Genomic DNA, 23,255 nt, shown 5'->3' on the forward strand with positions numbered 1-23,255 from the left:
AAGACTAATGCCCAATGCTCTTGTAAGACTCTATATATATAATCTTGCACCTATGGTCCTATATCACTAAATCCATTGTCCTTCGAAAATCTATACATCATGTCAACTATAGAGAAGAGAATGGTTCAATTTGGTAAAATGATGACTTAATCATGGAGTCATTTATTTCCTAAAAAAATTTGTTTTAATATATCTTTAGACAGTTTATTTGGCAATATAAATCCTACATAAATGGTACTATAAACCCTCAAACTCAAAACACCCAACTAATAGATGTGCATGTTACAGCTCAACTAGCTAAAAATAGATTTCAATGCCCTGTCCCATCTCGAGCATGTCATAGGGTTTGTATTCCATGGTTCATATATGCATTTTTTATTCTGTCGAAAATCAATTTGTTCTATTTCTCAATCTTACTGACTTCCTCCTATTGAACCAATGGGCTTGAACAATTTATCCTATCAACTGCTTACCAACATGTTTTCTCGGATAATAAGTAGCTACTTCGGCTATGAAAAAGTGTTCCCCTCCCCGAAAACAAAATTGCCTCCAATCTATAATCGATCTGTTCTGTTTCACAATCTTTCTAGCTTGCTCCTATGGAAACCAACGACTTAACAATTTATTTGGTAAATTGCCTGACCGACATATTTTCCCAAGGAACCCGTAACCCGTAGATACTTCGGCTACAAAAAAATGTCCTCCTCCCACCAGACCCAAGCAAAAGAAATTGCCTCCAATCTATAATCTATTACAGGATTGTTAGCTTATCACCAGAAATTAGAGTGTATTTATTTTAACTTCAATTTTCCACAAGGAAAATTGATCTTGTTGCACCTAGAGGATGTCCAATGGCCATTGCACCCCCGTTGACATTGATCTTTTGTGGATCAAGCTCCAACTTCTTACGACAATATACAAACTGGGAAGCAAATGCCTGGACGAGAAACAACAAATTTTAGTTAAAACTGGAAGGAGTGTTTGATTCTGAATATAACTGTAAAGTATTCATTTTCTTTTAACCTCATTTATTTCAAAAAGATCAATATCCTCAAGTTCTAAACCAGCAGCCTTCACTGCAGCTGGAATTGCAACAGCTGGGCCTACACCCATGATGGCAGGATCCACACCAACAGTTGCAAATGTCCTGCATGACCAAAATAGATTTTATATGGGAAAAATAAGGAGAATTCTTTAATTTATTCTCATCATTGATTGTTATATATGAAATCCAACAAAATAGATGGCAAGGAACTACTAAACATTGTTGTCTCGAGCAAAATAAAAAGATATGCATTTGCAGAATGCCATCTCCCTAAACTTCAGAACAAACGAGCTGTGGGGGAATGGATGAAGCAAAATCCTTGGCTCTGAATGAGGTCGTATACCTTCAACTCAAAAGTTCAATACCCCTTTCATCGGGTGTTAAAAAGTTCTGAACAAACATAAACAGATCAAAGGAAAAGGAAGATTCCATGCCAACTGGTTATTGGTTAACATTTCCTCATAAAATGATTATTATCGGGAAATACGAAGCAAATTCATCCAACAACCACATTCTCCCTGTTAAGGAATGCAAAATAAAACGGAAAAAAAATGGTTCTAGAATTCTTGCTGTGATTTGTTGGATTTATAATGTTGTTGTCCACCACATCCATGTGCAGCTACCATTCGATTTATTGCACATTATGATAGAGATACACTGGGTTTCTAGGAATTATATACCTGAATACACCAAGAATGGGTAGTCCTTTTTGCACAGCAACACTTCTTTTCATGAGCAACACAGCCCCAGCACCATCACTGATTTGGCTAGAATTTCCTGAAGAAGAGCCACCACATGATCAAATGGATCGAAATAAACTGACCAACTATGAAAAAAGAAAAGGCCCGCGAGGTATACCAGCAGTGGTGGTCCCATCTTTCTTAAACACGGTCTTTAATTTTCCCAGACCTGCTACTGATGTCTCTGGGTGAATCCCATCTTCAACAGATACTACAATGGGCTTCTCATCACCAGTTTTAGGGTCGACAATCTTCAAACACAAAAATGCCAACAAAAAAACAGATTACATTTTCAATTCTTTAGCCAAAAATGACTAATTTTTTACTCAATACATTCAACTAGATATACCTTTGTAGCGACAGGGATGATTTCATCCTTGAATCTGCCAGAAGCAGTAGCAGCAGCAGCCTTCCTATGAGAATCAACCTAACAACAACAATTTAACAGTACTCCTATGAGAATCAACCTATAAACAACAATTTAAGAATATTAATAAAACAAATCACGTTGCAATATACTGCATAGCAGAACGATGGCACTTACTGCTGCCTGATCCTGCTCCTGCCTTGTCACACCGAAACGATGTGCAACATTCTCTGAAGTAATACCCATGGGTAGAAGGCAATCTTGGGCTTTTTGAAAATTCTTTAGATGCCATAATCAATATAACCTTAAAAATCCAATCCAGATAATAAATAACCCTAAAAAAAATCATCAACAAACCTTCTGAAACAAATTAAATGAAGAGGAGCAGATATACCTTTGGATTCACATCTCCATCCCATGATATTTGATTAATTGTCATGGATTCCAGCCCAGCTCCAATGCCTAAAATGAAATGATAAAATTTGTAAAGCCTAATAATTAACATGACATCGAGATAATACACTATTGAAAAGGCAGTTCAAGGGATTTTTCTTACCAATTTCATAGAACCCTGCTTTGATAGAAGCAGCCACATCAGCAACTGCCTGAAGCCCAGACGAACATTGCCTGTTGACAGTCCTTATCGGCACAGTTTCTGGACCAGATTCAAAATCCATTCAAGCAAACATAAAGTAGTAATGCAACCAATAGCCCTTGAAAGATGCAATTTAAGAAACATACCAGGGAAACCAGCATAGAATGCAGCCATCCTGCATTCACTTGCTCTTTGAGATCCTGGAGCCAATACTGAACCCACAACAATATCCCCAACTTCTCTTGGATCTAAATTTTAAAAAAATCAAACTTAGAAACATACCTTTTAATTTTTAAAAATGATAACTTTTTTATTTTTATTTTAAAAATCAATTAACCCGAATTATTCCCCTTATCCGGAACTTAAACTTCACTCCAAATCAGGTTTGATATTGCATATGCTTCTGCATGAAGCTAATTATTAACTATCAATTATCAAACAAAAATAAAAAAAAAACTAAAAACTAAAAGACATCCTTTTTTACTATTTATTATTGTTGTTATGGCACAGAAACACTGTAGATAAGCAGCTTTACTGAGAGTTGTTTGTCATGGGGCAGAAGCACTGTAGATGAACAGTTTTCTCACATGCTCATGCCTTTATGCGAGAGTTGTTTGTTATCTGCTTGGGACATTTTTATCCTATGCGAGGTCTACCTGGGTAGCTTAAATTTGGACTTTGTGTTTTTTCTTTTGCTTTTCTGCACCCATCTTTGTTCACCGGTTGTTTGGTAGTTTTTGGGTTATTACACAGCCTATTATCATTGCGCATTTAACGGCAGTAAATGCTCTGATCTATCAAAGCCACTCGCTTCTCTTTTCTCTTGGAATTGCAGCATTTTTTGACCTCCTCTCATAATTTTCCGGGGACCTCTTACCCAACTCTTTGGGTGTAGGAAGTGATGGGTTTTCAAAGTTTTAGCTCGTCTTGACCAGATTGTATGTGTTGTCTCAGTCTCTTTTGGTTTTTGTAGCCGTTCTTGATGGGTCTGGTTTTAATCTGGCAAATGAATGGGAGGGACGGGTGGGTTCTAATTTTGAGCTCATTCAGAAAGTAAGCATGGATACTTGTCTGATTTTTAAGCTCTTAATTTATAGTGATGGACAACTGTTATATTCATGGATTACCTGAGCTGTGCTCCAATTGGATGTGAATAATTATTCTTCAACATGGCTGCTCATAATTTGTTTGTTTGCTAGCTGGTGGGTTTTGTTCAGTGATGCCTTTCTTTTGGTTCTTATACAATAACATTTGTTTTTTTGGATTTCGAGGAAACTACACTTCCTGGAAAGCGTATTTTGTGGGCCCAGGTAAGTGAGTAAAACCCCGGCTATCCCATGCTCTTACAAAAGGTGCACGCCCTGACTCGAACTCGAGACCTGCTATGCAGATTTTAAGCTCTTTGCCACTACACTACCCCCCTGAGGACTTATACAATAACATGCCCATGGACACCGCGGATCTCATAAACGAACACAGGAGCGCGTTGCGAGATTTGCTCCTGCTGCCGCTGGATGGAAGGGTTTGGCTGTAGTAAATTGTATTTACTGAAATAAACACCTCACAAAAGCTATTCATTTGTTTTTGTTGTTCATGCAGAGCAATTATTATACAGTGAAGGAGAAAATTGTGAGCATAAACGCTCTCAAAAGATGGCGGTGCCTTGCATGTTCAACGTGTTATAGTGTTGCCACGGACCGGCAATGGATACATACAAGTCCACTGCTGAAAACTGTTTCGACAAGTACATAGTACCTGACACAATGCTACGAGAACTAAATCAAACCAATCAACAAGAATACCTTAAGTCTTACGTCTACGCAGAAAGAGAATATGATCTGTTTGTGTCTCACATCTTCGATGAGACAGAAAACCCTCTACCATCTCCAAACTATGAAGACCCTCCCTCCGCCTCCACCCATTTGTGCTGATGTTTATATAGATCATGTCAGCCCAAAAATCATGCTCATGCATAGAACAAAAACAATAAAAAAATTATGCGGTTGTCTGGCTGTTGATGAACCCAAATAACTTTCTTGTTAACGACAGCAAATCAAACGATAACTAGAAGCACAAAACTTGAATTGTGTTTTATTGTCTTCAATAATAGATTATATAAAGGTTGTGCATGGTTCGTTGATGCAAAAACCATACTTTTGAGGCATCGCCGCTGGCACTCCAGCCATGTTTGAAACAATTAATTATTTTACACAGTAAGTTACAATGCATTAAAGTATCAATACATACATCCATTGTTTTCAAACAATGGAGATGATACCCCTAATTAAATGGTGTTTGGCACGTAAGATTGAATTCTAGAACACTAACTAATATGGCTGCAGCTTTCTGAGGATTTTAATATCCACTTAATAAAACTTTAGTTGTGGTAAAAGCTTTATTACGCTAAATCTTGTGGTCTTTGCTTATAATTTAGGAATGACATGAAAAAAAAAACGTAATTGTCATGTGATTTATGGTTGTTGCTTATTTATTTATTTATTTTTAAATAAAGCAAATCCGATGCCAAAATATTAAAATAAAAAAGAATAGAGGAAAGAGGAATTGAAAAGTGCAGGTAAGTGGGGTCAGTTTTATGTCGTCGGCTTATGAGTCTGTGGCTAAGCAAGAAGAAAGAAAGCAAAAAGAAGGCAGAGACTCGAAGCAACTCAAGCACCAACCAACCCCTCCTTAGATTCTTTCTTCTTCTTCATCCGCTTCATACATTTCTCCTCTCTTCTACAGACCCTCCGAAAAGGGCTTCAAGTTAATAAGAAGTTGATCTTCACCCCAGTGATGTTTTCATCCATGGATCTGTGATTACAGAGGGAATCAGAGAAGAGGTTGATAAAACTGTAAGCTTGCTTACACATTCTACCCCTTTTTATGTGTTCATGAATGAGCGTGTAAGTAATATAGATAAAGTAATATTTCTTTTTCGACCTTTAGGTTTGTACTTCGCAGTGTAAGTTTGTTTTAAGTGGAGATCTTTTTTTTTTTTAATTATTATTATTTCCTCTAGTGGGATTTATTTTGTTCTTGGTTAACATGTACTAAAGTTAGATGCTTGCAGTGAAATCTTGTTTTTGTTATTTGCTTTTTGAATAAAAAGTTAGAAAAAAAATGAAAATGAGACGATTCACATGTTGTGACGCTGCTACCTTTAAAGTTTGCAAATTTGAGATAATTTTGACAAATTGGGTTTATTTTCTTATATTCATTTTAATTACCGTCAGGTGGTTATGATTGCTGGTGTGGTGGCTAGGTCCATAGCCCGGTTGAAGCAGGCCATCAAAAAGCCTGGAACTTTAACTTGGTTGACTGCATCTTCACGTGAATAGCCTTGGAGGAATTCTGTGACACTTTGAAGCATTCTTCTGTAAATCCCACTTCATCATGTCTGATCGCGTGCTACAGTCATATCAAGATAGGGATGATATTCCCGTAAAGTCCACGAAGCAGTGCCAGTCTATTTGGATTTCTCATTGGACGCGCGCGAGTTGCAGGAAAGCAAATGAAGCTTCAAAACAATTAGGTCATGATCCTCCGGAAGTTGGTAATGGTAACAAATATCACAGCTTACTTAGTGGGCCAGAGATGGAAACTGGTAGTTCTAAATTTGTCACGGGACTTGGAGAAGTAAACATGGGGAAAAGGATCAACGTCATGAACGATAACCTTACAATGAGTCCGAAAAGGTTGAGGAATGAAATGTTTGAGGGACAGTCTTCTTTTGCGATGTTCAAACCTTCTCAAGATAGGGAGAGTGTTTTATATCCGGAGAATGATGTGTCCTCTGGCAATCGTGAAGGAGTCTTAAAGTCACGAATTGGTACCAATTCTGAATATGATGTTTCCCTCGGGAGAAATGAGGATCACCTACCCTCAATACCGGCACAGGCTCTTCCTGAGGTGGAAATTCAAGAAAGAAAATCTCAGTTTCAGGCTGAAGATCTCAACTTGGTTCCAGAGCAGCGGGTCAAGTCTAATAGTTTTCTAGAAAGGAGTAGCAGAGTTGTTTCTGCACATGTTCAGGATGATTTTGTAAGGTCAACCCCAGATATTGTGCCATATGAATTTGAAGTTGGAAGGGCTCCAATTCACCCCTTTTTCTCTAGGTTAGATCACATTAATGAACCAGGCTCTACATCTTTGGTTCATGAGATGAAAATGAATAAAAATGCAGGTCTTCTCTTTCGTGATCCCTCAACAAGCAATTATCAGCGAAGAGAGTCATTTCACATGATGCCAAATCGTTCTGACTTTGAATTACTTCCTAGGCAGATCAGTACCAGAGGTGATAGCCAATTAGAAAAATTATATAATGGATCATATGCACTATCAACACTGCCCTCCGTTCATGATGGGGAGACAATGAGAATACGTGCTACAATAGACTCCATTGAAGAATTTTCTAGAGGTCCTCCGACGTACACTCAGACCACTCATCGCTTTTTCATAAAAAAAAAGACTGACGTGAACTTACCTGATAGTGCTCAGATGTTTAGAGAGTCAGCAATATCCACTGAAATTAAGGGAAAAATGGTGACTGAACTCCTTGCAATATCTCCGGATTTTGGTTTCCATGTCAAGCAAGGAGTGAAGCTGCTACCTCTGGACAGCTCCACAGGGAGTGAAGGAAAAGAGAGCACTGGAAATGTTAAGACTTCTGCAGTTGTTAAGGAGAATGATTCATTAGCTGAAGGAAAAGAAAACACTAAGAATGCCAATACTTCTGCTGTCAATGAAGAGAGTGATTCATCTGCTGAAACTGACACCATGGACATGGATGCTTTCTGTGAGAACCATCTATCTGGTATGTATGGTCCATATCTTATATGGATGGTTTAGTTAAACCTTAGACTGTAGTGTTGACAATCTATGCTTTGGAGCACAGCCCTCAGATGAAGATGCTAAATATAATTACCTAATCTGAACAGTGTTCATGAGTTTTGTATCTTTTTAGTGTAGTCCTAGTTTGCAAATTAGTGAGTTTTTTTCTCTTGTGTTACAGGTGTGGCTTCATTGCAGTCAGATAAGGTAACTTTACTCCTTTCTGATCTCTAAGCTATAGTGTCCCCTCTAGTGATTTTCTAAGGTCACTGGCATTTACAAAAACTAGTGAAGGTAAAAACATTGTCTTATGCACATTGTTTATAGACAACGTATTTGATCTACTCATTTACTTTTGTTAGGTCAGCATTTCACACAGCTGTTTTAGTTGCCATTGCCACCCAGGAATTTGGTGGATTTTTACCTTTAGGCTTTGAAATCATGCCACCACAAATAATAGTTATATTCTACTAGTGTTTTGCCTTGTTTTGTTAGTTTTTCTCTTTGGTTTAGGCCAAGGAATTTATGTAAGAGCTCATAACTCTGTAAAAACTTCCAGAGTCAAAGGCTTACAAGGCCGTCGCCTCATTTGTTCACATGATTAGTTATAAACTTTGTAGGACATCAACGAGGTCCAGAAGTTGCCAGCTTCTCAAGCTGGAATGCCTTCAGTCAGACAGATGAACACCGAATTACCTGATATAAACCATGAACTTATTGTACTTCCAGGTTTGGCAAGGTCACCAGAAAACATGGAGACAAGCACCTCAAGAAGCCAGAGTTTGGATGCCATGCTTCCTTCCCCATGCCGAGCACTCCACAAATTCAAAATCTAGTGATTGCCCCGACACTCCTGTGAGACTGGACCCCTGCAGCAGATGGTTTAAGCGTCTCAAAGCAAGTGCTTCCAAAGTTGAAGAAGCATCATCCCACCAGAAACTTAGTAAGTTGTTCAACAAAATGCTAAGACATAGTAAGACTATTTCAGAACCAAAGACAAGCGAGTCTGATGGTAAAGTGTCTATGTCAGATGCAGAGTTACAGAGGAATGCTGAATCCTATTCAACTGACCCAGAAAGGAAAATTCAAGAAATAACACTGTCTCATGTTTGGGTTCAGAGGTGGTTTCATAATCCATCTGCATCTCCGAAAAAGAATCTTGGAGCTGTGGTAGTTTCCAAGCCAGAGAGTTCAGAGGCAGCACTAGACTTCCAGAAGAAGCAGTTTCCTAGCACTGCTGCCATGGCTCTGATGGGGAAGGCCATGAATGGTTTTTGTCCATGTGAATTCAGAAAAAGTGGGTCTTCTGTAGTCTGGAATACCAAGTGATTCAGGGACAAGCTTTCTTGAGAAAATGCTAGGAATGGAAAGTGAGATAGGCAGTGCGCAGGATGTGCTGGTTATCTTACTGGTTGACATTAGTGCAGCAAGTTGAAATCTTTGACGATCAATCCTCCATCAGATCAATGGACTGCAGACGAATTTTGTATAGCCTGAATGTTGCTTTGGTATTTATCCTGCCTGAAATTGTTTACATTGCCTGCTTTCCTCCTATGATCAGAATAGGTATTGTGGATGGAACTTGTGTGAGAGATTTGACAGAGGTCTTGTTTAGGTTGAGAAAGGGGCAGCCCAGCCTCTGCTGCTTTTCGGAGTGCAAATCTGAGAGGACTTGACCACACTCCAGCATGCCCCTATTGATCCTCCATATGTAGTGCCATGCAAACTGGAGTAATGCTGTAATATCTGGAATCAGAAGCTAAAAATAAAAGATTTAACTGGAGGGGATTATACTTCTTCAAACTTAGATGCTTAATAATTATTTACACACATACAGTTACATGCAGAAATACATCATCAGACCTCACATCAGCTTTACTTGTCATGTATACACAAGTTTGGTCTTTGGCTTTTGATATTTTAATGCGATCAATTTGAGTGGTTTGACATTTATGATGGCAATCAAACTATATCCTGACATTATGCTTGAAAAAGACAGTAGAACCATGCATTTGGTCTCCCTGGTGGCTTGTTATGAGGGGAATGACGTGGGTCTGTCATATCCTGCATTAGGCTGAAAATGGAAGAATAATGCATGGCTAGAAGAGAGAAGAACAACTTGGGTGTTCCAATTTTCCTTCCATATTCTCTCAGAACAGTGTTTTTCATTCCTGAGCTTTGATATACAATTGCGTTTCTCAGAGTTCATCTTCTAAGAGGCAGTCATGTCTGACATTTAGGTTTGTTCTTTATTGTGCTGTCCCGGTGTCATTTTTACCTTGTCAGTCGTCAACAAGCGGTGGTTAACATCTGCCAAGATCTACCAATCTCCCTCTGTTAAAAAGGAGAATGAAAATGTGTTTGGTCTGACAAAGCTAGCGACAGAAAGGTTCATGAGTGAACCTTTCCCTTTAGATGTAATTCTTTTCTACTGTCTCCTAATCCAAGTTACTGTTTGAGCATTCTAATAAAAGAAATATTGTGCACAATTAATACCAAGTTGGATGGAGTTGCTCTCTCACAATGGAATGAGAGATCAGGATAAAAAAAAGAGTTACAAGAAAATTCAAAATTCGTTTTATAATGTATCAATACAAGACTATAATATATTCTTGATTATTCCTCAACTAACATGGAATGAGAGATCATGGATTTATCCTAGTGTTTTTATATAACAAAAGTTGCATTCATTTCTAAATTGATTATTCATGTAAGATTTGGAAATAACATCAATCTTAAGATTCTTAAAGCCGTATTCTGCTATTTTCTTCAATAAAGCTAGATTTATTCTTCATTCTTTTAAATACCGCTTTGATCATCTTTCATTTTATGCTAGTAGCATTTTTCTTCAATATCTTATGGAGATCTGAAATTTTGATCAATTCGGCCAATTCAGTTAGCATTTTGTCATGTATTTGGTGGAAGTAAACTTTGTATAGATTTTGAAGGAATTCAATCAATAAACCATACTCTTTTAAAGTAGAACACATGTCTATATTTCTAAAAGTGAAGCACCGGTACTCGAGGTTCCAAAATGCATCAAGGCTTTAATTGCTGAATTCTGCACGGACGCCTTCATAATTTCCTCCCATATTTCTTCAAAAACTCATCCCCGCGAATGCTTTTCATGTGTGAGATGAGCTTCTTCAAGTTATTTTCAGAGCAACTCACATTTTTTATGGATAGTAATTTAATATCAACCAATCTCAGGCAATTCCCTCTTCTAACAACTATAGGGTTTCAGAATCCAACCCATATTCAATAGAGGTCATCTCTTTAATGCTGGCTATGTTATTAGCCTTAAGTCCCGCAATTCAAGATGCTTTTTAGGGTTAAGCATGTATTAATGCAACAATGTTTATTTATGGAACAAATAGCTTATAGGCAGGTTCTATATCTTTTTACGTAAGACATTAAGGTAGACACTATGTAGTCTCAAAAGAGTCTTTTACTATCCCAATGATTACCCTTATGAAAGTAATATGAAGGCTTAGTAGGTGGTGAAATGGTATGTATATCAATCACTTAACAAAGAGCCAGATGGTTTCATGAACTTAAACTCTGAATGAAAGTTATAGGGTATCATTACTCCCCTACCTAACCTCAAGTTTTCATATGTATGCATTCCAGAGCGATATATCATAAATAAACTAGTGATGCACGAAGATATTCATCAATATTCAACATGCATGCATGAGCAAGATAAAACACACTAAAGTGTAACTATGTAAAAAAAGAATTAGGTCAAATGAAACAATTTAAACACATTAATGTGTTTGGTATTGAGGTTGTTGTTGTGGTTGGGGTTTGAAAAAAATTGTTTTATAAAAAACACTTTTAGTTGAGGTTGGTTTGGAAAAATATATATTTGGTTAAAACTGTGGTTGAAATTGAGGTTGAACAAAAAACAGTTTAATGTGTTTGGTAACTGTTTATGCGGTGCAAACCGTGTTCCCAAAAATTTAATTTTTTTTTTTTCAGAATAAAATTTTGTAATTTGATTTTTTTACTATTTCAGATCGTTTTCGTGTGCCGGTCTCAAAATTAATTTTTTACAACATGAAAAAAATATTATATTGATTCTTCGTTAATGAAAAGCACTATGAACCGCCACTGCTACCATAATCCCAAACAGGCAAACTTTTCAAATTGAGGTACTAAAATAACTATAAAAGACATATATTAATATTCTTGTTTTGTAATTGAAATATTGTAGAGTTAACTACTGCTATTACATCATTAAACAAACAATCTTCATATAAATTATGTTTTATTGTTCTATTAAACTATCTGCAATCCCATCACGTACGAAATTCATCCTGCCTTGACTACTGTTTCCATTGATTTCAGAAGGTGTAACAACATCTGGTAAAATATCATCAGGAACATAATTGGGATTGCGATCAAATTCTGCAAATGCAACATCATCATGCGATCTTCTTCTAATGTAATTATATAGTGCCATGGATGCCATTACAAATTCAACTTGTTTTTTGTATGGATAAGCAGACATGTTTTGTAAAATCCTCCACCTTTGTTTCCATACCCCAAAAGATCATTCTATGACATTACGTAGCGATGAATGTGCACGATTAAAAACTTCTTGCCGATTTCTAGGTTGTCCACGACGCCTAAAATCTTGTAAGTGATATCTCTCACCTTTATATGGACCTAAATAACCATACTCATTTGGATATCCATCATCAACCAAATAGTATTTTCCTATAATTAGAAACAACATCAACATTCATCATGTAATTAGTAAATAAAAAACAAATTTTATATGTATAAGTACATAACAAGTTATGTTGTATTACCTTCTGGTGGTTTAGGGAATTTTATATTTATATTCTCAATAGTCTCATGAAAAATACATGTATCGTGGGCATTGCCTTCCCATCCTGCCCACACAAACGTGAATTGCATGTCAAAACTACAACCAACCATTATGTTTTAAGTCGGTACACCTTTTCTTCCAATAAATGGAATTTGATTTATGGTTGATATGCAAGCCCGCACATGTGTTCCATCAATTGCACCAATACAATTCTGATAAAAAAAACCATCGATAATATGATGACGTTACTTACTAAAATGCATAAAAGAATTTTTGTATTAAATACTGACAATACTAATAAAAAAATTTTCTTACCTTGAAATGAGGCATATATCTTGGATTCATTGCAATTTCTCGTGGGGTGCTTGTAAAACTCGAGTCATTTGGTTTTCTGACATCGACTGCAAACAAACATATGGCTGCGAGGACTTCTTTAATGCATCTACTAACAGTTTCCCCCGAAAGTTGAAATCGCTCTTGAACCTCCCTGTTTGATGCTCCTAGTGCTATTGTATATAGAAATATAGCAACTTTTTCAATCACACTCATCCTTCTTGAAGGCTTTAACCCATACGTTGTTTCTAAATCACTGCACAGGCTCAACAAAGTTGATGTGTCCATTCTAAACATGTTGACACATCGTTGCCAATGTCCTCGTAAAACTTTAGTTAACCAACACATGCCTGTATTGTATGAAACCATGCATGGTTTTTTATGCATATAATTAACATAATACATGTAGCAAGCCCTAGCTGTGCACAAAGCTAACTTTTGAATATCAAATTCTCGCTTCCAAAACGATTCTTCATCATCATCACTATCATCATCGTCGTCATCATTATCGTCATCATCATTTGCGCCATCATCACCATCCCCTCCCGATCCACCATTGTCATCATCACCACGATAATTAATGTGATCAACAACACTATCCATTATGTTATCATAATCATCATCATGAGCTTTATTGAATATTGCATTTAAACGTGCTTCTTCTACATGTATAATCCTAGATAAATAAACAATTGAATCATGTTAAACAATTTTTTTTCCAAATAAAACATAATATCTGATATAATACTTTATCATTTAATTTTACACCACACAACTATTATAGTCTACGTCTCCACACTAACAAAAATATTGAAACACATTTTTACCCGAATAAAAATTTTCTGCTTGCCGGGAACAGTGGAGAGTGTATTATACACTCTTCACTGTTGAATGAAGGAGAAGGAGAAGGGCAGAGGAGGTTACCTTTGGCGGCGGTGAAGTCTGGTTGGCGGTGGGAACGGTGGGGAACGGTGGTGAACTTCAGTGATGGTGTTCCTCTGTTCCTGCTCTTCTCACTCTCCACTATATTTTGCTTGCTCCTTTCCCCGCTGATGGTGCTGCTACAGTTGATGTAATGTCGCCAGACTGTTGATATGGTGGAGACGAGGAAGGTTGGCGGGGTGGCCTGGTTTTTATCCTGCGGTGACCCTATTTTTTCGTCTGAAGCTGCTCTGCTTCCTTCTCACTGCCTCTGCTGCGTTTTTCCCTGCTGTGGTCGCTTCTATCCCCACTCTTTCTGGTGCTGTTGTTGACGACGATGAGGGCAGACAGTTGCTGTTGTGGAGACGAGGAAGGTTGGCGGTGGTGGCCTGGTGTTTATCCCGCGGTGGCCCTGTTTTTTCGCCTGAAGCTGCTCTGCTTCCTTCTCACTGCCTCTGTTGTGTTTTCCCCTACTGTGGTCGCTTCTATCCCCGCTGTTGGTGGTGCTGCTGTTGACAACAATGAGGGCAGATGGTTGTTGTGGCGACGACGAGGAAGGTTGGTGGTGGTGGCGGCCCTCTGTTTATCCCGTGGTTGCCTCTGCTATCCTATGATTTCGTTCCCCTGCCTTTCTGTCTCTGCTGCCTTGTTTTCTCTTCTTAAAGCATTGCAGATAACAGTGCTTTGTGTACAAGTGAGGTTGCCTTTTATTTTCCCTTTTGTTTTGGTTCATCCTTGTCACACAGGTTCGGTATTTAACAACCCGTGTTCATTACTTTTATCTTCTATAACCAAAGTGCAAGGTCGGGAGTAGTTCTATCACAGTGTACCAGTTAGCTAGTTTTTGCATGTGACTTGTATTTTGAATCCTTGCATTTTTTTCTTTTTTCTTTTTATCTTTTGTAACCAAAGTGCAAGGTCGGGAGCAGTTCTATCGCAGTGTACCAGTTAGCTAGTTTTTGCATGCGACTTGTATTTCGAATCCTTGCATTTTTTTCTTTTCACCTTTTTTAATATGTTTCACATTTTGTATATTGTTTTTTTTCCTTCCCGTTAATCCACATCACATTTGTAATGGGAAATAAAAATTAATTAGTTAACAACCTTTTGTTTACAACATCAAGTTTTTATCACAAGTTCCTTGCATTGCATGATAGTACACATGACAAGTTTTTATCACAAGTTCCTTGCATTGTATGATAGAAATTTTCCGGATTGCAATTCATAATACTTAGCAAGTATCGAATAACACTACAACTTTTCGACACTTTAATATACAGTCCTTAGCATGAAAATAACAAATATTAATGCTCCATAACCGAAAACTAGAACTTGCAAACAGTCTCTCCATGTCAGATGAGAATTGTTAAAATTACAAATAGAGTCCCGAACAATTCTGGTCGATTATCATCTTCAGATCTTTGCAAATATAAATAATTGATAAGACCTTTTAAAACATGTTACATAACAATTTAGATAATAATATTAGCAACAAATAAATAAATTACAGGGCATTCGGGATCAATATATACCTCTCCGTCTAAGGTGCTTTACGCCGTGTAAACATTTTCTGCAACCATTTCATCTTGTTTTCAAGACTACCCATAGTTGACCACATTTCTCTATTCCTTCTCATACCTAAGAACTCAGTAGCATACACATGAAAATCATTACCAATATGAACTCCTTCTATTAAGTGCAGCTCAGTCATAACCTCATGAATACTACACCCTTTCTTAACTCTATGTATAGATGTGGAATCACTATTGTTTGACATGTTGTGAACCATTTGATCAAACCGTGACAGTAGTTGCATCCCAATTCCAGAACTTCTTTTTTTTTCCCTGCTTGAATGTCAAGACGTTCTCTTGCTTTTCTCTTTTCACTGCTGCGTGTGTTACTACTGCTTGACATATTAACCCCTCTAACCATGTTGCACATATCATCGGTGAAATTTGGAATTCCATCCTCTTCTGAATCACCGCTTCCTTCTTCCAAATTAGGTTGTTCATCATTGTCATTTGAATCCTCAACAACACCAATATTATCATCACGGAGGACTCCAGCCGATGGTGCCCATGCATACTCTCCAGTAGTTACAATGTTGGAGAACATTCTGTCGAACTTTAAACGTAAAGACGGTTCGATAGCAGCTTGCCTAAATTTTTTTACTCCTCTTATTTCTTACACAGAACAAATGGAATGCAGCTTGCCTAAATATTTTGGTAATTACTAAACTGAGATTTAACCAAATTAAAAATTAAGGAAACAGACAAATAACCTGAATTTTTGCTTTCCACCACTCATCACTTGCAGAAATTGTCCCTAATTCATTACTCCAGCCCACACCAGTTTCTGAAATGAGCTTCGTCCATATCCTCCAATCCTTTTTGCAGCCATCCCATTTGTTCTTCAATTGTGTCTTCGTAAATGCATGACCGGTTTGTTCTTTGAAAGATGTCAGCAAATATTTCCAACCAGCCTTGTCGAAATGAGTATTCGGTCTCATTCCCATGTCGATGGCCTTGATGCAAAGGTCATAAAAGACATGCAATATTTCTTTATTCCAAGCAGCTTTATCAATAGTTTCAGGATTATCCATTCTTATTTGGATAACATATTTGCAAGCAAACATTATGAATTGTAATCTGCTAATAATTTGCGTAATATTGGATGGAAGTGTAGATGACATGCAAGGATGTACTACAATCAGTACCGTAAAGAACAATTAAATTCAAAGCTGTTTGTCTGTAGCAAGTTTTGAATTATACTGTGTCCAACAAGTGATTACCATTCTATAACAATTCTAGCCCTTCCATACAACATGCATGTGTCCTACAAATAGCACCCATCAATACTGCACATCTTCATGAAACATAGCTGTCTTATAGTATACTTTCTGTGTATAGTAATTGATGAAACAGGCAGTTGTCTTATATTATTGTCATATAATACATGAGGTAATTGCAGTGGTGTTTCATCAAGGTAGTTCAAAAACATTACAGTCAGCTCAATTTCTTTCATCATCCGAAATCCTGAACATATCAAACAGATTCTAAACATTTTTTTTTTCTGTTAGACAGTGAAATTGTGGATTCGTTCTCATAAACCATCGCCTCCCAGTTCTCAAACCCCAAAAGAAATAAGTATAAGCAGGTATCGTGTAGGATCAAGTTATAAAAACAATATCACATGAAGCAACACAGATTTGGACTCAAATGGCAACAGTAGTATCCAAATTAACACTACATCAACTTCTGCAAAGCGGTATTGTCTACACAGCAATGAATTTTTTTTTAAAACAAACAAATGGTTAATTAACCTATTATCACAACACCTAATTTTTGTTCCATATCGGCATCTATGCAAGAAAATTGGTGTGCTTAATTCACAATCCTCACAGCACAATATATTCATAATATTGTAACTCAGAACAATACCCAACACCTAAACATATATACATCTATATAATTATCTTCAGGGAGGCGTAATTGGTTAACAGAAACATATACTCTTTACTGCAACACCGTCTCCTTTTTTGTCCAAATAATTTCTCAGTGTCCCCTTGTTCTTTTGCCTCTCACACGAACTCGGCTTTGCAGGCATAACATCAACAATCCTGAACAAATTGTGAGAAGAAATACAAAAGGGGAAATTATTTTAAGCTGATGCAGATGAACAAAAAAATGATACAAATGACAATAGACCTTTATATTAAGCAGATCTACAACATCAGGCGCTTGGCAAGGCGTTTCAGGTAGAAAAACAAAAGGGGAAATTATTTTTGACAGTAGAGGAGAGAACTTTTTTTGCAGTGAGTGTGTTTGTGAGCTGAAATTTTTTTTATGTGAGACAGAGAAGGGATAAACATAGTGCGAAGAAACGACTACAATTAAATTTTACAGCAACCTCACAAGATCAGGAGCTTGGCAAGGCGTCTCGGGTAGAAAAACAGAAGGGAAAAACTTCTGAGAGGAAGGAGGGATCTGCTAGGTTGGATGGAAACGTGTGCTTCATTGAATTTTTTGACAGTGGATGAGTGAAGAATTGATTTGCTGGGAGAGTGAGTAATTATCCAACGGTTTTTTTTATTTGATTTTTGCTGGGAGAGGAGTAATTATCCAACAGCTTTTTTTTTTTGCGTGGAGAGTGTCGATGGATGACAAAAGTTGAGGTTGTTGCTGGTTAGCAGCAGCTGCATCCAACTTTTTGGTAACCACATGTTTGGCCACTAGTGATGATGGGTCCCACCAATTTCAACCCATGTTTAAAACATAACAAAACACTTTTACATTGCGTTTTGCCTTCACCTCAGGTCCAGCCGCATTACCAAATGGCCTCTAAGTCACATAAACCACATAAAACACACAAATCCTAGTCTAAAACTGTCAAAAACATAAAATTCCCAGTGGTGTCACTATTCTATCGCACGTGTATGCACAACATTGTGATGTCGGGATCAAGGAGTCACCACCTAATTGTTTGGTTCAGGGTCACTATGAGACCCTGGTAGCCTGGTTTTATATAAAATTCTAGAGTAAGGGACTGATTATGGCTATGGAATGTATTAACACCCCTAGTGCACCTTACTTGAGGTAACCTACATTGTGTGGTCTATATGTGGCTTAAAGGTATTGATGGGTTCTTAACTAATGGTTCGTCTATGGCTTAGAATAAAGGTTTATTCTCATGAATAAATCCGGTGTTTTGAATTTATTATGGGCTCGTATGCCTAAATAAATTCTTGTGGGAAGAATCCATGTAGGTGTCTTGACAGGGTTCATCCATCCTAGAAGACGAAAGAGTTTTCCATAACTTATATGATGTGGTGCAAAATACTCCCAATTAAAATTGATGAATACCCGAAATAATTTTGGGAATTTTCAAGTTAACTTTTGATATTTAAATTCTAGCCTATTTATTTCAGTTAACTCCTATTTATTCCAGCCTACTTGTAGGTCCATCATTTATACAAAAAACAAATCAAACACTAAGAACATGAAAGAACACAATGAACATTCAAACCAAATCCAGCAAACACAAATCACAAACCATACAAGTTTTCATGCAATCAAGGACAATGTTTTGTTTGTAATCATGCATAGATCAATAATCAAGCATTAATTTTCTTTGATTAATACTCAAAAGTCATAATTTGATCAAAATATATTTGGGCAGTCAAAAGAACCCTAGAATCTAAATACATGAATATATGTTATGGATGCATTTTAACCCTAAATTATTTGCTAAAGATGATAAGTTGGCATGTATATTCCAAGAATTAGCCCAAAACAACTCTAAAACAAAAAGCTAAGACAAAGTTTAAGTGAAGAACATAAACCCAGAATCTGGAAAATTTCCATAAATTGAAGAACTACTGCTAAAACCAAGATTTGGTATTTAGGCCTCTAAACACACTATTTTTTATCCTCACAAATCACATTATCAATACCAAACATAGTTGAATCCAAAAAACTAACAAATAACATTAAATCATTAATAACATGCATAAAGTTTCAATTTGTAAAATTGCCAAATCTTATCTAGCTTATATATCAATGCAATTTGGATTCCAAAATTGTTTTCCTAAATATATTTTGTTCATGACAAGCCTTATAAACCTAGGATCAACAATATTGCTTCACAATACATTAATCAAACAAAACAAAACAAAACAAAACAAACATTGTTTTATTCAAACTAACCTAACTAGAAAGCTTTTGTCATGTTAAAAACATCAAATGCACCCTAAAAACAAACATTAAACCGGAGAATCAAAATCACAACAATAAAAAAAAACAAACACAACCCTTACTATTTAAGCATCACCCTATTCACAAACATAAATGCAGACCAAATGATAACCAAAACCTCCTTAAGTAGGCCACATGAACTCCATTTTTAGGTTAGAAAATATACTTTTAAAACCCTAGAATAACTATTGCCTTCTTTGCTCTTCTTTGTAAAGTTTTGCTTCCATAAACTTAATGCTTTTTCAAAACTGAATAAACCCTTGTGTTAGGCTTATAAACCCTCACAACTAGGGTATTTTCTCAATATTTCCCTCCTTTTCTCCTTTTTTTTTCTCTTCCTTGACTCTGATTTTCAGGGGTTATTCATAGGGTTTTACTAGGTTTTTTTTTGCTAGATTCAATTAAAAATTGATCAATCTTGGCCCTCTGATTGAAATGGAAGGGTTTTGGAGAAAAACCCTTAATGAAAGGGTTTACATAAAGAAAACTTTCGAGAAGAAATCCACGTTCTGGACAAGCACACGGTTACTAATAGATGCCCTAATAACATGGAAACACATGATAAAAGGAGAAAGGTTATGAAAGCCATGTTGCAACCAACATACCTTCTGGCTACTGGCTTCCCTTCCATAAGTATATTGTCATGAGTGAAGGTAATCTTTGCTATCATCTTTTCCTGCATAACGGTCTCTTTATGGGACTTCAACCTCCACTTGATTGACACGGGACCCATCTCTCTCAGCTTCAATCAGTCTTTTGATCCTTTCTTTTAGTATGTGGTTTGAAACCCTGCTTTTTTCCCTCACTGCTTAAAGACAAGCCCTCTAATTATCCTATTATTCCTGCTATAAAGCAAAGGAATCTGTTTGGTGGGAATTTTTAGATTGAAAGTTAATGGTTGCCTATGCTATTGTCTCTGCCTTTGCTTATAGGTATGATTATAGGCACTTAATATGCTACAATACTGGTTATACTCCAGATCGACTGGAAGAGAGAGGATATAGGAAGCTTACTCCACCATCAACTTATTTCTTTTCTCTTCTTCTTTCAAGGTCTCGTCCCACTAAAATAGCTTATGTTTTTCTTCTAAAAGAATCTCTTCTATCTTCCTCAGAGGCTTTCCAGTCTATTCTGTCTGACTAACTGCCAGCCATTAAAGTAGCACCAAACTCCTATACAGATATGACACCAATCCTTTACTAATGCTTATTTCGAGTTGTAATTATTACATCGTTTGCCTTAATGACTGTTGGTTGTTCAAAAAACACTTTCTTTTTACCCTTTGCATCTTTATCTTTTTAAAAACACAGACTAGAAGTGATTCTTTTCATCAAGCCTAAAATCTTCTTCAGTAGTTGTGTAAGCCCCTAGAAAATAAATGTATGAAATTAAGTAAATAAAGAAGAACTCATTAGTGAAATACAAAACTTTTAGCTTAAAGTATGAAATACACATAAGTGAATAAGGAGAAATTAGGGCCTAATATAGGAAAAACAAGGGATGAGAGGACTAAATTGAAAAAAACATGAACAAGTGAAGAATAAAAAAAAGGAGAAAAACCTGTTAGTCCTAGGAAGAAGAGAAAGGCCGACACCAAAAAGAGAAGGAGGACAAAGAAGGAGTCATTATTCTCTTTAGCACATTCTCTCAAAGAACAAGTAGAGAAAACACATGTAAATAAATCCATGAGAGAAAATAAGGGGTTTGAGTGAAGATTTAAACACCAAAAACAAAATAAATTGAGGGAGAAGAAGTGAGGAGACTGAGATGAAGAAAAGCCAAAAGATTTAAGGGAGAAAGAGCTTTGAATAGCAAAAAACACAGCTAGGACAAACCTAAAACCTTTTTAAACTAATTTCTAATACCTTGGGTAAGTTTTATACAAAAATACTAACTCTTAGATCAGGATTCTGGAGGGATTTTTTCTAGGGTAGATAGAAAATAATGATAGAGTGTAAAGGGGGAGGTGAAGAAGACTTGACAATGTTTTAAAAATATTGAAGAATAAGACGAGTAAGAGAAAACTTAAAGCCTTCGGTCAGATATGAACAAAATGACGAGGGGGGAACTTTTTTATGTTAAATTATGTATGCATAGTGTGTTGAAAACATAAACAATAAACAAATTCATGTGGTGCATGCTCTTGTGAAGTTTAATTTTGAATGTGTAAAATCTCAAGAATAATCATTTATGTGGAAATAACATGATTTGTATACAAAAGATGATAAAAATAAGGGAAAAAATGCATGAAAATGATTGGTTATGTGTTAGACCTACAAAACCAAAAATCTGGATAATATTTTTAACTAACTTTTGACCAGAAATGTGACTAGTTGAAGGCAACATTTGAGATGTTATCCTTCATGAAAGTTGTAGATTTGGGTGTTATTTTTTTTTATTGGAATGGAGTTGCCCAAATCATAGTTATAGAACTCTATATATAGATAAAAACCCGAAGACAGGTTAGGCTGGGAACTATTGGACATAATGTACATCAGACCTTAAACCAAAAATTAAGACTTACAAATGAGGAAATTTAGGGTAAGTGTCTCATGGAAAATGTGGTTAGTGATGTTAGTTTTTGCAGGAAACAAACCTTACCCCATTTGGAGTTATAGAACTCCAAATGTAGATAAAACACTAGAGAAGGGTTAGGTTGTATATTACAGGACAGATGATGCAACCATATTATTTAATAGTTTCACCCACATTTAACTAGTGTTTTGCCTATGTTTTATATATAAAATGCCTTGATATTCTTTGTTTTATGTTTTGAAGGCACTTTTGGATGAAAGATGCAAAAAGGAGTAAATTGGAGATAATTGGCAGATTTGACCTTCAGTCGATGTTTTGTGCAGAGCGTGAGCTCTAGAGGTTGAAATGAAGTGATTCCAGTGGAATTAAAAAGGTAACATCCATACCTTTCTGGACATCTAAGGCAAGAAAATAAAATAAGGAAGAGCATGGAAATCGCAGCCTTCAAAGTCAAATCTCGCAATCTGCCAGTGTTGACCTTCGGCCATTCCAACTTGAATATCTGGAGCTACAGAAGTCAAATTGATGCAAACTCAATTTTTTTGGATTCATGACTCAAAGGTATATAAACGCTCAAAATTGCAGCAAAAAACGATGTCATATGAGGGAGATATGATTTTTCAAAGATGACATCTGAATTCTGCCAGCAAACAGGTTTCGTGAAGAAACGAGTCCAAATGACATTCCGAAGCATTTAAACCGATATCCAAGTTTTTATTTCAGCAATTTAGCTCCTCTAAATCAAAGCTTGAAGATTTCATGCAAGGCTATTTCTCCTTTTTAGGAAAATAGTTATTGAAGTACTTAAATGTAAACAGTCTACTTAATGGAGGACTATTTTGTAAAATAGAGACCTAGGGTTTCCTAGGATATAAAAAGAATGAGAGAAGAGAAGGGGAGCAGCCAGCCAAGAGGAGAAAAACGCCCCCCCTCCTCTAAGAAACCCTAAATTATGCATTCTTCCTTCTTTTTGATTAGTTGTTCAACAAACATGCAAGGCTAAACACTTTTTCTTGGTTGCAAGGACATGGAAACCTTCGGATTTCAAGAACTGTGAGATTTATTTTACCTTTTCTTTTCAGTTTATATGATGAATATGTTTGTTCTCCTATGCTTATTTTTCCTATGATTGTTTATTTTAATTGCTAGAGCGGACTCTAAGTTATTATTGTAGACAATCTATTGCTAAGTTTGATATCAAAACCGGAGTTGTGGTATAAGAACTTGTGAAGCAACTGAGTTTAATAATTGTGGCGGATCTACGTTATTAATCTTAGGGAGAACATTCAATCAAATCAA

General features: G+C 36.5%; 2 protein-coding genes across 3 annotated transcripts; one reads left to right on the top strand and one right to left on the bottom strand.

Annotated features, from left to right (window-relative positions):
• Window positions 1-604: 604 nt before the first annotated feature.
• LOC133683147 (3-ketoacyl-CoA thiolase 2, peroxisomal-like) lies at window positions 605-2,996 on the bottom strand. The gene is made up of 9 exons (XM_062106679.1): window positions 2,894-2,996; window positions 2,709-2,807; window positions 2,547-2,614; window positions 2,330-2,437; window positions 2,135-2,212; window positions 1,904-2,036; window positions 1,726-1,822; window positions 1,024-1,147; window positions 605-937 (listed from the first exon to the last, which is right to left on the bottom strand). The coding sequence occupies exons 1-9, from the start codon at window positions 2,919-2,921 to the stop codon at window positions 803-805; spliced, it is 870 nt and encodes a 289-aa protein (XP_061962663.1). The 5' UTR covers window positions 2,922-2,996; the 3' UTR covers window positions 605-802.
• Window positions 2,997-5,324: 2,328 nt separating this feature from the next.
• Window positions 5,325-9,396, top strand: LOC133682417 (uncharacterized). 2 transcript variants are annotated; one of them, XM_062105762.1, is made up of 5 exons: window positions 5,325-5,599; window positions 5,981-7,560; window positions 7,759-7,784; window positions 8,307-8,520; window positions 8,608-9,396. In XM_062105762.1, the coding sequence occupies exons 2-5, from the start codon at window positions 6,141-6,143 to the stop codon at window positions 8,904-8,906; spliced, it is 1,959 nt and encodes a 652-aa protein (XP_061961746.1). In that variant the 5' UTR covers window positions 5,325-5,599; window positions 5,981-6,140; the 3' UTR covers window positions 8,907-9,396. The 2 variants fall into 2 exon arrangements, with proteins under 2 accessions (XP_061961746.1, XP_061961747.1); XM_062105763.1 differs by having other exon boundaries at window positions 5,325-5,587.
• The last annotated feature ends 13,859 nt before the right edge of the window (window positions 9,397-23,255 follow it).

Source organism: Populus nigra, chromosome 2, assembly GCF_951802175.1.
Source record: "Populus nigra chromosome 2, ddPopNigr1.1, whole genome shotgun sequence".
Classification (NCBI taxonomy): domain Eukaryota; kingdom Viridiplantae; phylum Streptophyta; class Magnoliopsida; order Malpighiales; family Salicaceae; genus Populus; species Populus nigra.